Consider the following 23,772-nt stretch of genomic DNA (forward strand, 5'->3'; position numbering starts at 1 on the left):
TTTCGTAAAATAATAACTATTACTGCTATCTAATCAGCTCCGTACAAGTTTTAATGTGTTTCATTATCAAGTATACCTTCACGTGTTAAAATGCCAAGAGCGTACCAAGATATTGGTACAGTATATTTATTATTTAAATATTTTTTTTCTTTAAAAAATAATTATCACTAGTGGGTAAATTTTATTAATTCATGTATAACGTAAAAAATATTTTTAATTCATGGGGAATAAATAACCATTACGTGTTTAATCTTCGTTTGAAACATACTTAGAGCTGCTGTTAACGTCGTGATAATTGTTTTAAGAATGGAAAAAAATTTCAAAAAGTTCTTAAAACAAAGTATAATTTGTCGGCCTAACAAAAAAAAAGTTACTTTTCGAAGTGCATGAACAAAGTCTACTTTTTAAAATGTGAGGCAAGAAGGTAATTTTTCAAACTTGGAAGGTAAAAAGGTTATTTTTAAGAATCTTTCATTTTCATTATATATTTTATGATTACAGTTCTCAAGTATGTCCATTTCAATACATACGTCAATTTCATTAAATAAGTACTTAACGACAACGTTGTCGACTTTACTAAGTAATTTAAGTGTGAAAATTAGCAAATTATTTTTTCACGTGTCTCAAGAATTTCTATTCGTTGTATTATTGGTTAAAATTAGTCTGCATACAAATGCATTAAATTTCTGCAACGTGATATTAAAATAATATTGAGTGATGGTGTTTGATTTATTTGGTAATGATTATAAAATACTTAAAGTAGGTTAAAAAACTGTATTTGAAAGTTTAAACATTAAAAAGTTTAAAAACATTCATCGGGCTTGGACTGAACTTTCAACGAGGGTAAAACGCGAAAACGACAGCTCAGCGTTGATAGAAGTGACCAAGTTCCATTATTAAACAATTAACGCCTTTGTAACAGTGACTGAACTTTCACCAACTATATCTCAGGTTTAAAGCTTAAGCAATACTTATAGTAGGACTAATTTACTGCTAAAAGTTGGGAGGAGCATTCTATACGCCAAAATTTGTGTGTTCAGTGAAACACGTGACGTTGTCCCCAATATGAGAGAAACTCTGAGTCATTCAAGTGAAATCACGTCACTGAATGGATTTTGAGAGGTCCGAGGAAAATAAAACTCAATAATTTTCGACACAAAAATCATAAACTTGGATATTTCAATCATACATGACTACATGAGATAAAAAAAGTTTTATACACATGGCAGGTGCAACATGCACCATGACTTTGAAGCCACTTAACATAAATCCAGAGCCATGATTACTATATTACATCACTTTTTTTTTTTTTTTTCAACAAAACAAAAAAAAAACAGGTTTGCCACTTTAAAGTACAAATAGGTTTAAAAAATATTGTGACACGATTGCAAATCAAACAAACTTCTTGTCAAGTTCAATTTAAATTACATGAATAACTTGTTTGGAGATATCTACGTGTAAATATCGACTAACAAGAAAATGCAATATAATAATACAATTTGTGATTCTCATTGGGTGTTTTGAAAAATGCTTATAGTAAGTATATATAGTTATTTGAAATGTGCAGTGCCGCCCTTGTTATTCAAGTACTTATCACTTTACCTGGAATGAATGACTTCTAGCTTTCTCTTGCTAATTATGACAAACGAAGGAGTCACTTGTTTTGCACTCCTTTGCTCAATTGTATTTATAGGCCACGCATCTTCACAACAACAGAGGGTCACTACATTTTAATAACGGAACATCATCGTGAAGTACTGCTCCATGAGTTAAAAATAGTTCACCGTAGAGGTGCCACTGGCAAAAAGCAACTTATAAGCTTTTTCGTTTGTTTATTGTTGATTTGTTTCTAATATTGATGTACATTTTGTGTACCGATTGAAGTATTCCGATCATCGATACTTGAAAAAAGTAAGTCTTTGTATAACCATTTGTTTGTTTTATCTAGCAAAAGAGTGGTATTTTTATCTTCAATTATTGTAAGGAACAATAAAATAAATACAATGTACTAATGTTTATGATATTCATCAGATGAATTCACACGTGCTAAGCATCGTCGTTTTTATGGCATATCTTGCCTTGAGTGCTGCTTATTCCTACCATTTGGGTGCCTGTCCAACTGCCAAGCCGATGCTCAAATTTCAAATGAAAGAGGTGAATTGTGGTTTGCTCATTTTAAAGTTATATGTTTCGCAAAAATAATTATTTGAGAATTAAAAAAAAATATTTGTTTCGGGTAGTTTACATATACATTTCATTTTGTATTTTGATTTTTTTTTTTTTTTTTTACACCTTACTTACCATAGTCTTAAAATATAGAAACATTCCCTTCTAATAAGTTTTTTATAAATTTTATAAACTTCTGAAAATGTATACATAAATGATGTTCGATACTCTACGAATATACATAGATCCTAAGGTGATAAAAAAGTAGAATGTTTTTGTTATCCATCAAACAAAATCTAATTATCGAAGTATTAAAATTTTTTTTTAGTTTCTTGGAAACTGGTATGTAATTCAAAAGACGTCAACAAAGAGCAAATGCATCGCATACGAGTACGAGCAAAGTAGCACTCCAGGTCATTACAGGATCACCCACAAAACAGTACCAATGATGCAATTTATTGGTAAGATATAGAATTCAGTTCAATCATTTTTTCATTTTATTTTTTATATTTACTAACCTTTTTTATGCGTTATAAAATCAATACAGAGACACATTATTAAAATGTTTAGCAAAAATATTAAGACTAAAAAACTCTTACCCAATATGTATGTGTTGTTTGTATATATTTATCCTATATATTTCATGACCAATTTTATTGCTTTTTTAAATTTTTGTTGCAGGTTTTAGCTTCATAGGTACCTTACGTACTGGGAATACCAAAAAAGCCGCTCACATGACCGCAGTCTTTCCTATCAGTAAAAGTATGTATATTAATATGTCTATTTTTACCCGTTTTGTAGATTTATTACATAGGGGTAAAATGTATAGTTATTGACACCTTAAGGTAGTGATTGACCCCTGTATAATTTGTATATCTGTATGTAAGGACTCCATTTAAAAATGCATGTGGCGGTCAATCACTATCGGGTGGTCAACAACTGTACCCTTTACCCCTACCCATTTATTTAGAAATTTAATTTCAACTTATTTAATCGATTAGTCGTCAGTTCTGAAAATTCAAAATTAAATACAAGTTTGCAGCATGCAATTTTTTAAAATGCCTTTCTTTTATCCACGACCAAAGCAATGTATTTTTTTATTTTACTTGACATGTATTAGGATCAAAAGAATTGGCAATACTAAAACTTTTCAACATTAGATGATTCAATGCATGTTTTTAACGTGAAAAATCAAAAGTTTTTCTGAAACGAAAAATGCTAAACTAAAAAATTTTAAACGTTAAATATTACAAATTTCTCTTCACACATCTAATCAAAGCATTGCATTGCTCGTGAAACGGACCGTAAAATTATCAGTGAAATTTTTCTCAACTTTAAATTAAAAATTTGCTAACCTATTACCTTCTAAATTACTTCTCAAAGGTTATGATCTATTTTTTTTCATTTAATCACATGAAAAATGTAATTGTGTCGGTAATTTTAAATTAATTTACCATTTAATAAGCCTCATTGTCAAGTATGATAACATTACTTAAATTTTCTTGTTTAAAATCACCAAAGTTATAAGAATCTAATTTTTTTTTTTTTGCACAAAAGCAAATTCAAAGAACAATTGAAAGCTATGCCGGTTCAAGCATTTCACAGCCAACACTTTTATTTTAGAACTAGCAGGTAGCGCATCTCACACGGTCATAGACACGGATTACAAGAATTACGCTGCCATCTTCGCTTGCCAGCAATTCTGGAATCTCACGATATTCCATCGCCGGTCGGTCATGATACTATCGCGCGACCGCACCCTCGACCAGACGTACGTCGAAAAAATACATCGTAAATTCTCCAGCCTCGCACTTGACACCTCCAAAGTTAGTGATATCTCTCAAGATGACTGTCACAAGACGATTCATTACTTCAAGATTGACGACGCGGCAGTTAAAAAATTTACTCGCTACGCATGGAAAGTCATCAAGTGGATTGGGCTGTTGCTGCTTTAGGGGGTGACCATCGAATATAGATATTAAGAGTATTTTCCACTAGACCGATATGCGACCAACTGATGAAAAATCGGTTTTTTTTTTTCTCTTGTCACACACGTTTACGAAAATATTTTCAAAGATTTTATTTTATTCGACATGTTGCCAATTTAGGAGTTAATGACCCGATGGCAGTGAAACAGTCGAAGTAAGTAGGTATTAGAAAATTAGGTACGAAAGAAAGTAGTTCTTAGAAGTACGTATAGGTATGATAACGATGTTCTTATAGATTTTAGCAACTTAGATAATATTCAGTATATTAAATAATATTAATAAAAATTATCTAAAATTTATAATACATTATTGATTTCATTGTATTTTACGCAGTTGATATTGACACCCTCGGCAATATCAGTGAATAGTGCAAATCTAACTAGGTACAATTTTTGCAGGTACAAATTCTGTATCAATATTATCTGTAATCCAATACACATTTCATCACATCATGTGTTCACTTATGTTTTAATTCTAAACATTTTAATTTTAACTTAACTTTTTTTTCAAATAAATATTTAATGTTATTTTGTAAAAAAATATGTACAATATAAATAATGTATCTAAACTGTGATGGATAATTAAGAAAATAATTTTTAAATATCGCAAGTATACTAACATATTATCCAAAAACTGTAATGCAACACAAACAGCATAATAAAAACAATGTATGATATTATTCCTTGTTATCGGACCCATGCAAAAATTTTTTTGATACCTTTTTAAAGAGATGATTATTATTAATTTTTGTACTTTATGTACTCCGTAAATAAAGTTAAAATAAAAAAAATACATTTAAAAAAATGAATAAAACTTCAAATTACTTCAAATAACTAGTTATTATTTAAATCAATTTAAATAGTGTCTTTGTTGTGGTAAATAAGTAAATAATATTAAAACGTCTTAAAAATGCAAACATATTACTTAATTGATAAAATAGTAAATGAAATGTCAAAATGTTATGAAAAATGATGGATTCTACATTATACTTCATAGATAATTAATTAATTGTTAAATCCATCTTTTACGCAAAATATTAAAAATAAAATCAAAGCTTAAGTATACTTATTAAGATTCCATCGAATCACCTACAACAGTTATTTTTTTTTCAAAACTAAATAATAAAACTATCCCATATTAATTTTCATAAGGAAAAAAACACTTGTCGAAAGTATACATGGAAAATATTTCTTGAGCATGTACAAAAAATTTTTATTTTCTTATACAAAAAATTTATAAAGTTGTATGAAATTTTTGTAAAATACTGATGTAACTGAAACGTAATACCTTATGTTGTTACTTATCATTTCAAAACATGCGCTCAACCAACAATGATAATGACACTCGAGATATGATTATTTTCAGATGATGTATATAATTTACGCCTTGTTTCTCTTGATTTTACTCCCTCGAAACTCTGCTGCTCCGATAAAGAAGTCAGTATAATTCGTGAAGTTGCTTTGAAAAGTTCATCAAGTAAGAATTATTCGTAGTTACAAAAATCATCACTAGTATACAGTCTAATACTTTAATCACTATATTATTTTTTAATTAAATTACTTTTTTTTAAATTGAAAAAAATTCATTGTATTACAATTCGTGGTTGAAAAATTCTCACATACAAAACAGGAAAGTGATGGGTCATTGTATGTAGGATATTTTAATAATTTAAAAAAAATTGATGGTGTGTTAATGCGTGAAAAAAAAAAATAAAAACAACCGGCCACTTTCTGTGCAAAAATGTTTAAAGATAATACAAAGAAAAAAGTTTGCGTGGTTGGAGCAGGAATTGCTGGCTTGTGCTCGGCTCGATTTTTAGCCGCCTATCCGGAGACGTTTGATTTTGTGGTTTTTGAGAAAAACAAAGACATCGGAGGCACTTGGATTTACAGTGAAAACATTGGTCACGATGAACATGGCTTGCCAATACACTCAAGCATGTATAAAAATTTGAGGTACGAAGGTTAAGGAGGTTCTGGAAAAAAAGAATGTTAGTTAAATGAATTTTTTCAATATTTTTTGCAGGCGTATTTTTGTAAAAAAAAAAAAATCAATTAATTTCACAATTTAACATAGACTTTTATGTGGGTTAATTATATTCAATGTAAGTTTTTTAAAGATGTTTCGTATGGTTTTTTAAAATTCGTTTATTCTTTTTTCATTTTGAATTAACTTTTCTTTAACTCTGGGAAATTTTATTTAAAAGTTTTAATTTATTTAAATGTTACTTTGAATACAATTAAATAACCGACTCCACAAGAGACTATATTAAATAGTAAAATTTTTTTCTTCTTGAAAATGCGTCTGTAAAAAAATATTGATAAAATTCATACGCACATATATCATAATGTTCTTGATAAGAACGTAATTTTTTAAAGTTTTATCTAACAATTTTTATCTTTGCCGGAAACTTCTTAAAATTCCAGTAATAAAACATTCATCTCTTTTTACTGATTGCCAATGATGATTTATTTTGATCTATTGAGTAACATCTAAATCAATCCTCATAGTAGCAAAATAATGTCCAAAAATTTATTTGTACGAACCTTGAAACATTTCAGAACGAATATTCCAAAGGAAGTGATGGGTTCTCCCGATTTTCCAAAAGTAGGGGACGACAATGCTGACCATTGCTGCGTACATCACGAAGTGTTTCTGAACTATTTGCAAGACTACACGTCTCATTTTGAAATAAGAAAATATATAAAGGTACATTTTTTTTTTTTTTTTTTTTCACAATTAAAAAGACATTTACTTTGGTACATCCAAAATTCTTTTTCAACTATTGTTTATAGTTCAACATTTTGGTCGAAAATATTCGTCCAATGCCAAAGTCCAACAACGAAAACACTGAAACGTGGAATGTTAAAGTAAAGAATTTAGAAAATAAATCAACCGAAGAGCTACAGTTTGATGCAGTGATGATTTGTATCGGGTGAGATGGTCATAAAAAATCATAAAAAAAAGTCAATAAAAATGTACATTTTTGTGTTTGTACAGGCATCACTCTGTCCCTCATGTGCCGAAAATAATCGGTTCAGAAACGTTTGCAGGAAAAATGTTACACAGCCACTCTTACAGAAGACCCGAGGAATTTCGTGACGAAAAAGTACTGTTGCTGGGAGCTAACTACTCCGGAATCGATATTGCCCTGGAATTAACGAAATACGCCTCCCAAGTTTACTTGAGCCACGAAAAAGAAAAGTTAAATTTTTTCCCATTGTAATGTACTTAAAATATAAAATTTACTTTACAGCACTTTGCCAAATTTTATATCCAGATTGAAATACCAGCTCCCTGAAAATATAATCCAAGTGCCGGGAGTAGCCAAAATCAACGGAAATAGTGTTTACCTCAAGGATAAGGATTCAACTGTTCTCACAGTGGACAGCTTCATCTACTGTACGGGATATCTTTACAGTTTTCCCTTTTTAGACAACGAATGTGGTATTGAACTTGATGACAACTACATCACGCCTCTCTACAGACACATGATAAACATAAACCATCCAACAATGTGTTTTATCAATCTGCCCAACGACGTCATACCTTTTATAACTTCGCATATGCAGGTGATTTTTTTTCGTGCTTATATACATACATGCATACATACATACATCTTGAATAGTAAAATTTGTTTCAAATGCATTAATTTTACGAAAATAGGTGCAGCTCTTCGTATCAGTTCTAAAAGGGACGCTAAAGCTGCCATCGCGAGAGGTGATGATGGAAGATATTAAATTGCAGGAGAATCAGAGGAAAAAGGATTATCACAATTTGGGCGACGTGCACTGGCTGTATTTAAAGTGTCTCATTGAACAAGCAAAGCTTGAGCCTTTACCCGGATTTTATGAAAATGGACTTAAAAAATGGTTCAATGCATTTTATAAGTATCCAAGTGATGTTAAAAATCTTAAATTCGTTATATCGGAAGACCGGGAGTCAGCGAGATTATTGAATCAATTTGGAGAAGAAGTTTTGGTACCAGAAACGTCTAATGCATCATCTTGATGATAATACAATAGTTGTAGTTATTACAAAAATCGGCGAAAAATATTTATTTCACGATTTCCCTAAGAGATTTAAAAAAAACTATCGCAACTTAAAACAAATACATGTTTTTTTTTATTTGTATTTTGTTTCTAGACATATCCCTTCTTGTTCCTAAGGTATGCGAGTCTTCGTGCGAGTCCTACGGTGTAAAGCCTTCTTTGACACATCCATTTGCAGCTTTATGGAAGGATATCTTCACCCCATCTATATCGTACTGGTACTGGGATTTCTTTTTTTTTTTTTTCTGAGTCTAACTGTTAATAGTGGAAACGCGACCTATATCTCTCTTGAATAAACCGACTGAGCTAGCCAGTCGTTGTCTTCCCTCAAAAGGAAGCCACCAGAGTTATCCAGAAAAATCTGTTAATCGTTTTAAAAATCGGACAAGTGGATTTTTTACATACAGGATACAGGAGCTTTAAGCTAGTAAACGGCATATCGTGTGAACTTCATTTTTCTGTCGATAACCCATGTAGTATGTAATGGCGCAGTCTTGGTCGTCACTTTCAAGGGTTACAGACAAAAATGTGTTGCTTTTATTGGTAACATTGCTTAAATATATAAAGCTGGGTTCTTCGTAAATAGAAAAAAAAATCGAGGAAAACCTCAACTGTTTGGATATTTGCAGATTAGGTGGCTACAAAGCTAACAACTTAGCGTTATTGAAGCTTTCTACGATTTTTTTGAATTTTCTTACAAAAATTACAATTACATGTATTTACCATGAAATAAAAATATAAAAGCTACAAACGAATGAATTCAAAACTTCAACTTTTCACTCCAAACTAATCATACAAGAAGGAAAACATGATATAAGGTGATGACAAAACAATAGAGTAATTCGGTTATATTGATATAATATCACTTTATTGCATTAAACGGACAAATACGTACGTGTTCTAAATTTTCAACTAATAATGTTTTTTTATTTGAACGCTACGTCTTACAATTCACAAAGTCTTTCGATTAGTTATATAATAATAATAATGTTGATAATAGTTGTCATATAATAATGTAATGATTTATAGCGCGTATCACCAAACGTAACTCCACTTCAACTTTGTCAAATTACAAGACTCGATTAAACGCAAAATGTATAGGTACAGTGAAAGAAATAAAAGTAAAAAAAAAAAAACATCAGTAGCGATACACAATACATGAGTACATATGCGCAGTCTCTTTCGAAGATAAAAAAAAAAGGAAAAATCGTTCCTTCGAAAAACCTAAAAGACGGACTTAAAAAAGAAAATAATAATACGAATACGAATAAAATAGTAATAATAATAATAATACACAACAATAAGATCGTAACGGTTATTTATCACATACTACCGAAGACTTTGCGGCCTTTGGTGACAGCCAGGGACACGACGATGACGACGAGGACGAAGAAGACGAGGCCGAAGACGATAACGAAGACGCAGCACCAGCGTCTGCGTCGCTTGGCGCGGGCAATGGCGCGGCCGAGGCGCTCGGCGTGGAGGGCGTCGAGGGTGAAGTCGAGGTTCTTGTCGAAGCCGCGGAAGTCCTTGTTCCAGGTGTTGCTTTTCGAGCCGTCGTGGTTGCTCGTCGCCGACGACGATGAGTACTCGTCGCTGCACTGGAGCTGAAATTTTTTTTTTATCGATTAACGACTTGCTTACTTTTCATGTTGAGATCACAATGTGCCCCGAGATAACTATGTGTTCTACCGTAAAATTTTTTCTCTGATGGAAAATTTTTGATGGAAGGATTTTAATGGATTTTAAGAATTAAAAAATAATTCATTCGTAACAATTTACTTGCTATTAATTTGCTGTTAATAATCAGTAAATACTGTAGCACTTTCACGATTAACTTTATGATATTTTGTACAAAAATCTTTGTAATTTAGCCAACTTTACTTTACTTTTCATGGGTAGAAATTCTTGTAACTTATCTTTTTTCCATTTATAATTGGAAAATTACAAACAAATAGTACCATTAATTACATTATATGTAGCATCGGTTTAATGATCACCAATAAAAATAAATATAGAAATTTAATTTAGTGATATGGACCAAAATTGATACAAAATTTAATTATCATCAAAGAATAATTATTAAATTTTTATATCTAAAGATATGAACATTGATGGATTTAATACAAAAACACGATACAAGGAATCAAAGACTCTACACCCATTCAAATTTTAAAGTGTGTATGCGATGTACGTTAATCAATACGTTTGTCGACCTACCAAATTAATCGTTATGTTTTATTTGCAATTTTTTAACTCCATTCAACTTGTTGAGTACAGATTATCAAGCATTAAAATAATCACTTTAGATTAGATAAACCTTGTTTTACCAACACACTAGTAATTCTTTTTTTTTTCTTTGTATCTCGCAGTTAAGGAACAATTTTTCCGAGAGTCACCAAAGAAAGCTTCGAATTACTCATCCCTTTTATACTCACCGTGGTATATTCATGCTCGGCGATGGAGGGGTAATTGAACCTCGCATCTTTGTCGGGACGCCCGTCGTTTTGATTGTTTCTCGACTGTTTGCAAGGGCCCTTCTTTCCGGGGGATCGGTCCTGCTGGGGGCCGTTGTCGTAGCCCTTGCAATTGCACGTGACGAAGCTGTTTTCCGCGCCCCGGAGAAGATAGACGCTCGGTGGGCATTGGGCCTTGCGATCGGCCGATTTTGGGGACGGTTGGACCGAGCCCGGGCGACTCTGGCATAAAACGCTCCTTTCGCAGTAGCATCTAGGGAAAAATTAAGGAAAATCGCAGATTTCGTTTGTTGCGTTTTTCAAAATGTCGTAAAAAATATCATGGGGAGATAAAAAATTGAGTTGGGCTCCAATCTTATGAGGTATTGAAGAATTTCTTTCACAATAAAAAAGAAAGGTTCAGTTGTTTTATAATCGTGTTGTTTTGAACATTTTTTCGTATGTTTTTGAATAAATAAATAGGGTGAATAAAACAAAGTTAAATAATTTATTTTAAAGCTTTAATTAAGGTATGAAAAAATTTAATTGGATGAAGATTTTTGAAGGTTCAATTCGTTTGTGGGATAAAAAATATAGTGTAATAAATATAACCCTCCTTTTCGTTACACTTTTTTTTATTTTAATAAAGTTTGTTGATTATTAATTTTTTTATTATTATTATTATTTTTTTTTTCCTTCACTACCAAAGTAAAATGAATCACCTTTTAGTTTCAAAGCTACTTTAATAATTAAAAGTTAAAGATAAAGGTTGAATTAAATTAAGTTATTCATTGTAATATAATAATAAAAGATTTATGACAGTACGTATGACTATTCGTAGCGATGTACGCTTGATTGAAAAACGTTTCATTTACAAGATTAGGTGTGAAAATTATGTACTTTTGTCCACTCAAAAAAAAAAAAAAAAAAAAAAAAAAAAAAAAAAAAAAAAAAAAAAATAACGACGCATAAGAGTAAAAGTAACGGCATCCAGGGCAATAATTAGAAGGAAAAATCGAGACAATGCTGAATTACATGCGCAGCTGAGTGCACGTATCTGTCTGGCCAAGTTCTTTGTGTTACATTATACGTACCCGCACCACCTATAAAGCGTTCGTTTAGCATTGCAGAGGCGAGCCCCGAGAGGCCATATATAAGAAAACCGACCCGCTGAGCCCACGAGTGCGCTCGTAAAAAAATTGGCAATGCCCACATGAGTTGTACATGTATATATACCTGCATGGGAACACCTACGCGCAACTCCTTCCTCCGCTCTACGAGCATGCGTTTGTAAAATTATGTTGTATCCATCACGTGAGGGCATACTTATGCACACTATATATATATGTGCCCACAAGTACCCGGATGTGATGTATAGCTAGTGTAAGCTGCATTTGACTGCGGTTCGCTCTGTCCTGACTTTTACGAAATCCCAAGGTCTCTCTCTCTTTCTCTCTCTTACCAGTTATAAGTAGAGGTATCCGCCTGGCAATAGAAAGCAACGTTCAAGTGTACATTTCGTTTCGTCATGCAAGTGAACTTATTGCATGGCAAAAGAGAGATGTAGGTGAGGTTCTTAATTTTTTTTAATTTTTTTTAATTTTTTTTTTTTTTTTCAACTAGATCGGGTTTTCCATGATTTTCATTACGCGTTTTAAATAGTACTCGCTCAACAGCTGGGCAAAAAATAATTTTTGTTTATCTTCTTAGATGTGAGAAATTTCACAATTTTCTTTTAGATTTTTTTTTTTTTTTTGTTTTTTTTTTTCATACACTTGCAGGGCATATCGTCATCTTCCGTGGGCCTTTAGGAGTACATGAACATTGATAAATTTGTGATACGATTTTATCGGCTTTTTTACATTTTTTAGATGATGTTACCAAAATTTTGAGGAATAATTTTCTAACCTAATTTTGCAATAAAAACGTTTTTTTTTTATATCTTAGGGATGAATTTAAACAAAAAAAAAAAATAAATAAATAAATACAGGAACAGCGATCTCGTCGATTTATTCATAAAATCCTTGCTTCAGTAGTTAAAAATAGGCAAAGTTTAAAAAAAAACGCTTTACTGAGCACAGTGAATTTTTTTTAACAAACTATGAGATTTAAAATAAATCTAACATAAATTTTATACTAAATACAATAAGCAACGAAAATTTGTAAATATCGATTTTATCACCCTAAAATTGAAAAAAGTAATGAGAATATTTTATAAAATTTAGAAAATTAATTTAAAAAAATAAATTACATTTAGTAAAAAACTAAAGAAAAACAAACTAAAAACATTGTTTTACATCTAATCTATGAATTATTCAGGAATAAATTCTCTCTCATTTCTGAAGGGGACCATTTTCATACCGTGTTGTGCCTCGACAAAAACTCTCCTCAACTTCTGGGGACTCTGGTGAGACAAATATTTTTTTTATATGTAATCACTTTCACATCATGCATGTTTTTGCTTCTTTATCCACACACAACACGTCGATCGAGTGTTTATTTTAATAAACAGCTCCCATAAATTATACTGTTTTACGTAATACACCAGACAGCGCTTTTCCGCAATAGTAAAACGCTCGGCTCCTTGTAACCTACTCTCCTTCAAACGTCAAATCCGAATACAGCTCCGATACCCAAAACCAATCCCCTTGACTTTAACGATTTCTCAACACGTACTACATAATAAAACAAAAAAATTCCCTCTCCCAGCCAAAAAAAGTAAGGAAAAAAAAAAAACTCACCTATGCCCATAGAGTCTCGAATTGATGGGGTTCATCCCAGCAGTCGAGCTCGACTCCCTGGCGCTACTGGCCAGTGATCCCGCATTGTTCCTGTATATCTCCTCGTAGATCGACGGGGAGGCCCTTCTGCCGCCATCGTCGCCTTCGGCATCGGCCCCACCGGCACCGGCCGCACCCACGACTTGGGCCACTGCCACGGTCCGCGTGATGTCCCTGAGTATCTCCTCATCGCTCTTGGGACAGTCACCCTCGAGCACCGAGCTTAGGGTCCGGGACAGCTCCAGGAGGACGTCGCGGGCCGACAGGGCGCCGCTGCTGTTGGACGCGCCTCCGTAGTCGCTGCTGCTCGCTTCGCAGCTGCTGCGGTAGCCGGCCGAGCCGTACAGACCTGTGTAGGTTTTTTTACATTGTTACTTTTTTTTTTTTCAAGTCTCAAAAATTATGTGTTTACTTAATTGTAATTTCGCTACATTTACATATAGATTTATGTTGAGCGATCAAAACCAAATATACGTTACAAAAGATCTATTGTCACCCGACTGATTTTGGAGATGGTACAATTAAGTGAGATTTTTTAAATAAACATACAAAATTATTCAATCATTTAATTTTTCCAGTAAAATCATAAAAAACAGTTACGTTAAATTAAAGTTCCGGAGTTCTCGCAAACATAATTTATATGTATGCCATGTATTTGAATTTTACGTAAAATCTTTAGTTTTTTAATTTCATTTTTTATTAAAATTAGTGTCCGTAAACTTGAAAGTTCTTATTCAGTTATAAGAGATTCGTTGCCATTAAAATTAATCGTACTGAATTAAAAATTTTATTTAGGACAGCATAAAGCAGTAGCTGGACATTCAGAACAATCACGAATTTCCATTAACCCGATATTTTTCAGAGAAATTTAAATCTCGTGGTAGAAAAAAAAAAAAAAATTGTTCCTTACACATTTGAAAATGGTTCTTTATTGTTTTCGTTTTGGGACGAGATGTAAAATATTTTGAAACGAGGCGAGAAATCCCGGGAAAAATTTTGTCCCGCACAAACGTGGTGTGACAAGGCAATCATTTTGATTTTTCTTCGCAAAGGTTGAGGCCGCAGTTTTGTTGTTCGTTGCATCAAGAGACACACAAGTGGCGAGGTATATATATACATATAAATATTTTTTTTTTTTTTGGCAAAGCGTTTGTGGTTTTGTAGGGGAATTGTGATTATACACGGGCAGCGCGCGGCACCACGTAGGCACACCGTGTGATTTGCGACGAGTGAAACAGCCGAGTTAAGTGCTGGTCTTTACGGGCGTGAAATTTTAATTCTGGGTATGGCATTAGGTGGTTGACGGTCGGTGAGCGAGGGATCTCGCGGGGCGTTCGTGAAATTGGCGTTGGCCTTGTGGCGAGAGGATATGGGTTTTCTTTTATTTTCGGGTGAGAAAAAAAAAACGTCAAAAGTCAGGGCTACCGCGTCTTTGAGAGCAACAGATTTGCGGACGTGTGCAGGATAATGGATGCTGCCTTTTGACTCAGTTTGTGGTTTTAGTTCATTTTTGGTGTTTTTTTTTTTTTTTTTTTTTTTTTTTTTTTTTTTCCTGACACATATTTATGTGCGAGAAAGTTTTTTTGTAAGGAGAAAAGTGTCTAGACGATGCTCGGGAAAACAAAAACTTTACTACACGAGGAAAAATGGAAAAAAATTTATTAAAATCATTTCGTGCATTAATGCTAGAAATTTGTTTGACGTGACTCAATTTAACAAAAAAAAAGTTTTGTCCAGAAATAAGTTAAATTTCAATATTAAGATTCAAAACCTACCATGAAAACATACTTCGGAACATAATTTCGACCTACCGATTGAACCATAGATTCCGGATAAATTTATCCGGAGAAAATAACTACAGTAGTTTTAACCGTAAAAATTTCCGTATTCCCACCACATAACCGAAAATTTGTGCTTAAACTAAAAAAAGAAAAAAAAAAGCAAAAAAATGTATCAGTAATTACTAACTCTCTTGTCTGCGATTATTACCCTCGCGTCCAGCATCATCGCTCGAAGCCGTGTCCGGGGAGGAGTTCTCGACGGACGAGTCATCACTCGGTGACATCGGCCAAATGGGCCTCGGTATTATCTCACCCTCGCGTATCGGTGCGAGGGCCTTGGCCGAGGTACCAATGGTGGCACTACCATTGTTATTATTATTATTATGGCTGTTGTTACGGGTGTTGGGATGGTGGTGGTGGTGGTGGTGATGGTGGTGGTTGTGATTGAGGTTGTTATGGTTGCGATTGATGGTGGGATTGGTCGGTGTCGCGGCAGCGTAGGAGACGGTGGTGGACGATAGCGGGGGCGAGTGGCTCGAGTAGCCGGAGCTGAGTGAGTTCTTGCAACACCGTTTGACGCTGATCTTTTTCGTTGCTGCTGCTGATGGCGATGGTGTTACTTTGGCTGTGGGCTGGTGGCGATGGTTGCCGGTTACCAGCTGGGATACATCCCCGTCGAGGGAGTCCGTCTCGATCCTGAAAGATATATTTCATTCTTCAAGCATACACTGTTCTTTAATTAATGAAAAACAAAAATTACTTTGTCCTGCGATCGTAATGCGTGTTGCTTAAACATCAGAGTAAAAATCACTATACGAGCTGGAATAATTACTGACCAAACGGTTAACAGTTTCTAGTTCATGCATCACAATAAGAATTAAATTTTTGCGGTTTTTTTACTTAGATCAGTGATACATTTTTGGGGCAATGATTTGTCGTTAGTCATTTTTTAGCTCTCTTAACTTTATAGTGCTGGATTGAGCAAATAATCATTTAAAAAAATAAAATTCTAGTGTGACTATTATTACGTGGGTTTCTCGGTTATTCAATAAATAAAGACAAAAATCTTAATCATACTGTACATTATTTTAAAAAATTTAATAAATATTTTTTTTACAGTAAATAAATATTTTTATTATTCAAAATTAAATGCCATTCCAGTTAATCAAAGTGTTTAGTTTGGTCAGCTGCAAGCTTATTCTGTAAAGATTTTTTAAATAATTTGCCTAAATAATTGTAATTATAATAATTTACTTCAAATGAAATATTTTAACAAATATTATATTTTAATATAAAACAAAATATTGTAAATCATCTGTATAAAACAGAGTAATTAGAATTTTTGTAGTTCATAATTTAAATATTTAAAGTATTTTTTTAAGTACAAAGTTTGTTAAAAAATCTAATTGAAACTTGTATTTACTACATAAAATATATAAAAATATATGTAAATTTTTTCAAAACTTGGATAATATATTTAGATTATTAATAACTTAATTTAAAATACAAAAAAGTGTCCCAGGGCTTTTTTGATTCATTAAATGCTGCGCTGTGATTCAAAAATAAATTTTTATTTCAATCGTTATTAATAATTAAAATAAAATACACTTTTAAATAACGGAGTAGCATCTAATAAATTTAAAAAACTCAAACACTTTATTTTAATTTTAAATTAATTTATTAATAAAATAAATTTTATCAATAATAATTAATATAAATTTGTAGTCCTTAACTGATTTAATGAATTGGTAATCAATTTAAATTTGGACAATAAATAAATAATAAACATAAAAAGAATTAGTCTAAAGAGCATTATACTGTCTTAATTCAGAAGAGCAATGATCTCCTACTCTCAAGTGAGTAAGCACTTCTAGATTAGATTTTGGTTATTCAACGTGCGCGAACAGCTATAGAATTATATTGTATCCAACTGACGTAATGACTTTTTTATAACCAGACTTTACTTTGATACGAGTTTGAATAATTTTTTTACTTCTTTGTGGTTTTTTTTTATTACTTAAATGATCGTACACTATAGATTATTATGCAATATCGCATCGATTGCTTAAACTAAATTAGTCATTTAAAACAGTATACAACGTCACTTTTATCCAATTTTACGTCGTATTACGATAGTAAAAAAATAAAATACAACACAAATTTTGAGCCTGAAGTTTAATTACGACTGGATGTCAAAAATAATTAAAAATCCGTAAAAAATAACAACTGAATTGATTTTTCCAGAAACGTGTCAAACATCTCAGTTCTCAATTAATTCACTCTCTCACTGATCAAAGTTTGATTATTTCCATATCAATTAAATACACGGAAAATTAAATCGAAATGAAAAAAAAAAAAAAAAAAAAAAAATGCGTTTTTAATTAAAAAAAAATTCCTCAATCAATATTTTTTCCACCCGCGATTCGGTAGATAATAAACCACAGCCCTCGCCTTTACACTCGACGAGGCGCTCCGAGTAGTCAAGCGTAATTAAAGTCCAGCGCGACGCATTAAATCCACGTGCCCTTAATTAATCTGTCACATCCTTTTAACAGCTACGCGGTTACACGGGTGTTGGTAAACGCACATGGGTATAGGTGTGTCTATAATGCCAATGCCGCGACCTTCCCGAGCTCTCACGTGCACACTTTACGATTTTAGATAGAAAAGGCCATCGCGATTATGGTACACCTTCGATTGATACCGCGCGAGAACGTTGTTATTACTCGACACGGTTTGGTTCCTTTTATTCGTGGGTCTCTTTTCGCGCGTTGTTTTTAAAGTGGATCAATTCAGAGGCTATCAATTTGGAAGTGCAGATAAGCATCCGAGTGCTGCAACGAGACGGACAATCACTTTTGGGGAACCAGAGCACGTGTTGGTGCGTGCGAGAGCCGATAACGTCTGCGGAATGTTTGTGGCTGACAGACAATTGAAAGACACCTTTGCACTTAAAGTGTTGCGGACGGTTACTATCGCGAGTGAAGTTTTAAGTGGTGGGAATGGACGAAAAACAAAACAAACGAATGTGAAACGAAAATGGGTACGTTAGGTGAGGGGTAGGGTGGTGAATGTGCGATGTTTCGAAAATACGAGTGGAGACTGCGTGGACGAGAGTAAAAATAAATAAAAACATGATAGCCATGGGTGAGAAGAAATTTTGCAAACAGCAACAATAAAAAATATTTGGAACGATGAAAACTTTTGTTGACAAAACACGTGGATATTCTTCCAAATACTTTGGTTCTTAATTTTTTCCCAACGAATAATGCTTTATTTACGTTTAATTTTCCCTATGCAAATAATGTGCATTATTTTGTAAGAATTTAAAATAGTAAAAATGTCTAAGTATTGTTGTAAAATATTTACTTGAATTATTGTATGATTTTTAAACCGTTTGGAAAAATTGCTGAAAAAAATTTTTTTTAGTATTATAAATTAAACAAAAATAATTGCAGCACAAATAGTAAATTTAGTTTCACGAAAAAATTATACAATTAATTTAATATTAAATTTTTATTTTTTTTTTTAAATTTCAATTTTTTATATTAATTATTAATTTTAAATTCTCAAATAAAAAAAATCTTAAGAATTCAATTGGGCCTTGTTTCAGTGCATTTAGTTAATTTTTGTAAAGGGATTAACATTCATAAAAATTAAAATTTTTAATTGAGTTCTGAAAAAAAAATTGTAGAAATTAAAGTAGCAACGGTTATTATTAACTAGAATGTTCATAACATTTTTAAGTATTTATAAAATTACAATTATAGCTTTAGAATCAAAATAAAAAAAAAATAAATAAGCGGTGAATAAAAAAAAGTGCAACAATAATATATTTACCACTTACAAAAAAATTGCGATTCAATTTATTAAAATAAATTAATTTTTAGAAAATTTTTATAATTATGTGAACATTTTTTATGCATTCAAAATTAACTTGTTGATTTTCTAAAAATGTAAATAGGTGGTTAATAATTAAAAAAATTTTTTTATAATTTATCGAAACAAAAGAATTGAAAAAAAAATCTGAATCGTAGGTATTTGTTTTCGTAAGAGGTGATGGTATCATACTAAACTGAAACACTTATAAATCAAAAATTGTATTTTAAAAACAGATTCCAAATAGTTACGTAAAAAAATTTATTTTCCAAATAAACATCCTCGCTAAGCCCATTGACTCCCATCCAGTAAAGTATCACGGCATTCCAAGAGAAAAAAATGCTTCCCTGACATTAACACCATCAATTCACACGTCGCGTCACGGCGATAATATTTCCACGAACAATCCCCCTCTGCGGTGCACCAGAAGCAGGTGTGCATTGTTTTTTTCCGCTCCATTTCTACCCAATCTCCTCGTGAGGTTTCTCGACGACCTCTAAGTAAAAATATACGTTTCCTCGCTCAAAAAAGCCCCAGCGATGATTTTTTTTTTTTTTTCGAAAAAAAAAAGAAAAAATCCCCCAGCCAGTCAACAACATTAACGCAACCACGCCTCGTTACGCACCCGTTGTTTTTGCCCTTGTCCCGAGCAGCAGCAAAGCCTCTTCAAACCAAAAAACATGCACGCGTGTCCCTTCCCCTCCTTAAAAAAATAAATCCACGTAATTGGATACCCATAAAGCAACGCGTCCTTCCCCGAGCATCAAAATCTCCTTACCCGAAAAAAAAAGGCATAAAGTAACCAACCAATGCGTACGCGGATTTACATACATCTCTCCTACCGATCGTTAAGCTTCCCATGAGCTTAACAAAAACAACTGCGCAAATGCACCAGCCCGAAAAAAGAAAAAAAAAAAAAAAAGAAAAAGTAAGTAACCCTCCTCATCCCTCCTCCGTCAAAGTAACATTGGCACTCGAAAGTAAGGCCGAAGGGATACAAACAAAGAACTGACCATTCGCTCGGCTGCACCGCCGCCGTCGTCGTCGTCGTCGCGAGGGCGCAAAGTACCCCTCCCGCCCGTCTCTGTTTAGCCGCGCCCGCGGCATTGCAAGGCAGCCCTTTGAACTTAACGTGGTCCGGTGAATTGCTGCTGGCGCTACTGCACGGCGACGACAACTGCCTGTGATGCTGCTGGTGGTGCTTGACAGCAGCTCCGGCTGGCTGCTGTTGCCGAATGCGCGCTGGGCCCTTCATCAATTAGCCCAGTCGCTATTTTCTTTCTTTTTTTTTTCCCCTTCCCTTGCCTTCTTTGCTATCTTTCCTCGTGCTTATGGGGTGGGACTGGCGGTGTTGGTTCTGAGGTGGGATGGTTGGCCGGTTCTCGGCGGACCGGCTGCGGTGCGGACCTGTTCCGGGACTGCGGCGGCATAATCAGCCCCGAATCGAGCAGTGGCTTGCCAGTCGGGGCTGCGAACTCGATGCTGATAATCTGGTTGACGATGTTGGGTTGCTTTGGGGCTTCATGGTTTTTTTTTCTTTCTTTCTTTTTTTTTTTTTTTTTCTTCGAGAATCTGTTGGTCGGGATCCTCAGTCCTTCCTGAAACACGTGAAAAATATCGTACGGTTTTATCACATTATATTAACTTTAGGTGTCTTTATTGCATTTGAATTTGGTCACTTTTATGTTCCGTAAAAAAAGTGTGCCATTTTTCAAATTAATTTTTTTAGACCTTTAGTGTTTGAAGTTCAACTTCTTGGGTCTACTCGGATGCATACAAAGTTTCACCTAATAGGTGCCAAAAAATTACTAACGCAGCTCGCGTGCGTGGTAATCCAAATTGTTAACGAAAAACCCCAAAATGGCCCTTTAAAACACAACACTCAAATAAAGATGTATTTTTGAAGGGGATGGAAAAAAAAGGCGGAAGCAAAGGGAGAAAGTCCATCGCTTAAGGAGAGAAAGCTTCTACGAGCGGAGAACACATAGCGGGAGAAGAGTAGGAAGTTCCACACACACGTATACAGAAGGATGAGATCCAGTAGCAGCTCGTATAATCTAGTTAACCGCTCTCTTCGAGGGAGAAGGAGATTAGACGAGATCTCGCATATAGCTTTTAATGCGCTCTCTCTGGGTTATATAGTGTCGCTGTTGCCTCGAAGCGGGGGTTCCGCAATCCAACGGGAGCCATCTCCAGCGAGGTATGTATACGGGTACGTGCATTTTTTCTCCTCCTGCTCCTCATCTTCTTTCGACAGAATTTTTTCAGCTGTAGCCCGAGAACTAGCTATGAATGGGCATACAACTGACGAAGATTTTTCTTTTTTTCCTTTTGGAGAGCCGATGGGTCGAGGGGGAAGAAAAAAGGTGCTCCGTGGAATACCTCGTTGTTATATAACATGGTTGCCACCAATGGGATATGTCCCAGAGATGGCTCGCGTTTGGAAATGTGTGTTTTTTTTCTCTGCCGCTAGTTTTTTTTTTTTTTTTTTTTTTTTCTTTTTCTTCTGTTTTCGGCGTCACGATGCGAGGAAATATAATTTTATCGCTCGGATGGAGATCAACGCCTGTAGTTTCACTGGAAATTACGTTAGGCAAGTACATGCAGTTACGAGTTGCACAGAGATTACGGTAAGAGGGTTTTTATTTCACTACTCTGTTTTTTTACGGGCAAGCTTGTGTGTACGTGCGTAAAGTATCTTTTTTTTGTCTGCTGGTATATTACGGTGAGGCTGGTAAACCTTTTTTTTCTTGTTGAGAAGAAAAAAAATTGCTCTTGTGCGTAATAGTTGCATAAGGCATGGGGATGCTGAATTTTTTGCTCCAAGTGATAGCTCGTAAAAGCCAAGAGACTGCTTATTAGATGTGATTTGGAATTTTTAAGGACTTTGAACAGTGCAGAGTTTTTTTTCACATAGAGTGTGCATTTTAAGATTTCGAACAATAAAAAACCCAGTTACCATAACCTCATTTCAAACTCAAAGGTTTTTGTGGGGCTGTGCCCCTATTTTTACCGAAAGAAGTCAATAAACAAATACTTTTAGTGTCTTTCAAATGTCACTTGAAGTTTGAAGATAGTAGTTTTGTAGAATTACAAAAGCCATTTGTATTACTTTCAGTATGATTTTGAATAGGTTAATTACTAACCTTCTATTACAAATAAAGTCATTTAATGATTATCAAAGATTTATAATCACTTAGAAATTCATACCGTACTTTCGACGATACATTCAATAAAATAAAATACCTTGTATTCTAGGTTTGTTGATTAAGGTGAGGGTGGAAAATGTACAAGCACATTAGACTCTTCTAAACTCATTTGAAATAATCAGAAAATTAGCTTTGAATGACTGCAAATACTGTAAATTCTCTCAAAGTATTTCGACTTTTCGGAGTCTGTACGGAAACTTTGAAGGGGCTGTGCCCCTTTTTTTCATCCCAGATTCCTGTGACCCTTCATGACTCCCGATTTAATTGACAAATTCTGGTATACAGGAGAGTACAAATTCACCGAAGGACAAGCCATCATAACTGCACGTCTACCTATAGCGCAAGCAAAAGAATTCCGGGAATCCAGTCACTTTGCGTCTGACCATTGTGTCCGACCAATCTCGACCACTATCTACTTATGCATATTCAAAAGCTGTTGGCTCGAGAAAAAGATGAATTCAAAGAATCGCTCCTGAAGAACACTCGTGTGCACCGCTATGGAGTACTTACTTTTAATTGGAAGTATTTCCTTTTTTTTTTCTTTATCGTGTTAAAATTGCTCGTCAAGGTATATAAAATTATATATATATATGTATCTAGTGTTAAAAATTTAAATGAGGCATGGCGAGGAACGCCAAATCGTTACATGAATGGAATAACAACATGTAATTCGAGAGGGGCATTGTTTTGGATTTTTTCTCTCTCCCTCGCAAGCGGGTCGCGCGCTCGATATATAATTGCTTATTGTTACGTCGCGAACACACGGCGACAAAGGGCACCCGAGCGCGAGAGATCGAATCTATTTTTACCGCCTTACTCTCGATTTGAAATATACATCGCGCGTTACTGTCGTGCAATAAATCATTTCAATTAGGGGGAGAAAAAAAAAATGAAAATACACACGGACTCTGCACTCTCGTCGTTTATCAAAAAAATAGTCCCCCTGCGAGTACGTGTCCGAGCGAAAAAAAAGAAAGGAGTCGGGAGAATCGGCATCGCGAATTCATGACTTATTTTCCAGCGGGACAAACTCGGGTTACATCCAATTTAGCACGACCTTACACTCAAAAACAATAAAGCCCTCCTTGCCAAAAAAAAAAAAAAAAAAAGATGAAAACCTCTCAAACACATCGCATTAATATGATCATTATGCGCATCAAAAAAGAGAGAGGCCACACGGTACTGAAATTGAAATCCCTTACGTAGAGGATAAAAAAAAAAAGAAGAAAAAATCGAGAGGCACAGCGGAGACCTGAGCAAGGAAGGCCTAATTTAAGCCCCAACCGCACCCACGTCGCGTGTAAGCTCAGCCGGAGAAAAAAAAAACGCGACAAAAATAAAATTAGCCCCGTGCCCGCGTGGGGGCACATCCCCGGTGAAAAAGAAAAAAAAGGGCCTTATGTGCACCACACGGAGTTTGCAATAAAACTACCGGACTATACGGTGCACAATGGGCCCCTG

General features: G+C 34.1%; 3 protein-coding genes across 4 annotated transcripts; 2 read left to right on the forward strand and 1 right to left on the reverse strand.

Annotated features, from left to right (window-relative positions):
- The first annotated feature begins 94 nt into the window (after nucleotides 1-94).
- On the forward strand, nucleotides 95-4,609 carry LOC149375385 (apolipoprotein D-like). 2 transcript variants are annotated; one of them, XM_089588510.1, is made up of 6 exons: nucleotides 95-115; nucleotides 1,694-1,911; nucleotides 2,032-2,154; nucleotides 2,495-2,627; nucleotides 2,848-2,928; nucleotides 3,790-4,609. In XM_089588510.1, the coding sequence occupies exons 3-6, from the start codon at nucleotides 2,032-2,034 to the stop codon at nucleotides 4,119-4,121; spliced, it is 669 nt and encodes a 222-aa protein (XP_089444636.1). In that variant the 5' UTR covers nucleotides 95-115; nucleotides 1,694-1,911; the 3' UTR covers nucleotides 4,122-4,609. The 2 variants fall into 2 exon arrangements, with proteins under 2 accessions (XP_089444636.1, XP_089444635.1); XM_089588509.1 differs by lacking the exon at nucleotides 95-115 and having other exon boundaries at nucleotides 1,595-1,911.
- A 1,005-nt stretch (nucleotides 4,610-5,614) lies between these two features.
- Nucleotides 5,615-8,266, forward strand: LOC111643716 (uncharacterized). Its single transcript, XM_089588926.1, has 6 exons — nucleotides 5,615-6,109; nucleotides 6,716-6,857; nucleotides 6,950-7,089; nucleotides 7,155-7,358; nucleotides 7,435-7,726; nucleotides 7,821-8,266. The coding sequence occupies exons 1-6, from the start codon at nucleotides 5,895-5,897 to the stop codon at nucleotides 8,163-8,165; spliced, it is 1,338 nt and encodes a 445-aa protein (XP_089445052.1). The 5' UTR covers nucleotides 5,615-5,894; the 3' UTR covers nucleotides 8,166-8,266.
- A 1,262-nt stretch (nucleotides 8,267-9,528) lies between these two features.
- LOC106639048 (uncharacterized) lies at nucleotides 9,529-20,357 on the reverse strand. The gene is made up of 7 exons (XM_089588927.1): nucleotides 20,116-20,357; nucleotides 15,873-15,919; nucleotides 15,740-15,818; nucleotides 15,411-15,583; nucleotides 13,404-13,791; nucleotides 10,645-10,936; nucleotides 9,529-9,813 (listed from the first exon to the last, which is right to left on the reverse strand). Exons 1-7 carry the CDS (start codon nucleotides 20,355-20,357, stop codon nucleotides 9,529-9,531), a joined length of 1,506 nt encoding a protein of 501 aa, XP_089445053.1.
- Nucleotides 20,358-23,772: the final 3,415 nt, after the last annotated feature.

This window comes from Copidosoma floridanum, unplaced genomic scaffold (assembly GCF_036245765.1).
Source record: "Copidosoma floridanum isolate Cflo_tuat_1 unplaced genomic scaffold, Cflo_Japanese_pri ptg000007l, whole genome shotgun sequence".
In the NCBI taxonomy this organism is placed as follows: Eukaryota; Metazoa; Arthropoda; class Insecta; order Hymenoptera; family Encyrtidae; genus Copidosoma; species Copidosoma floridanum.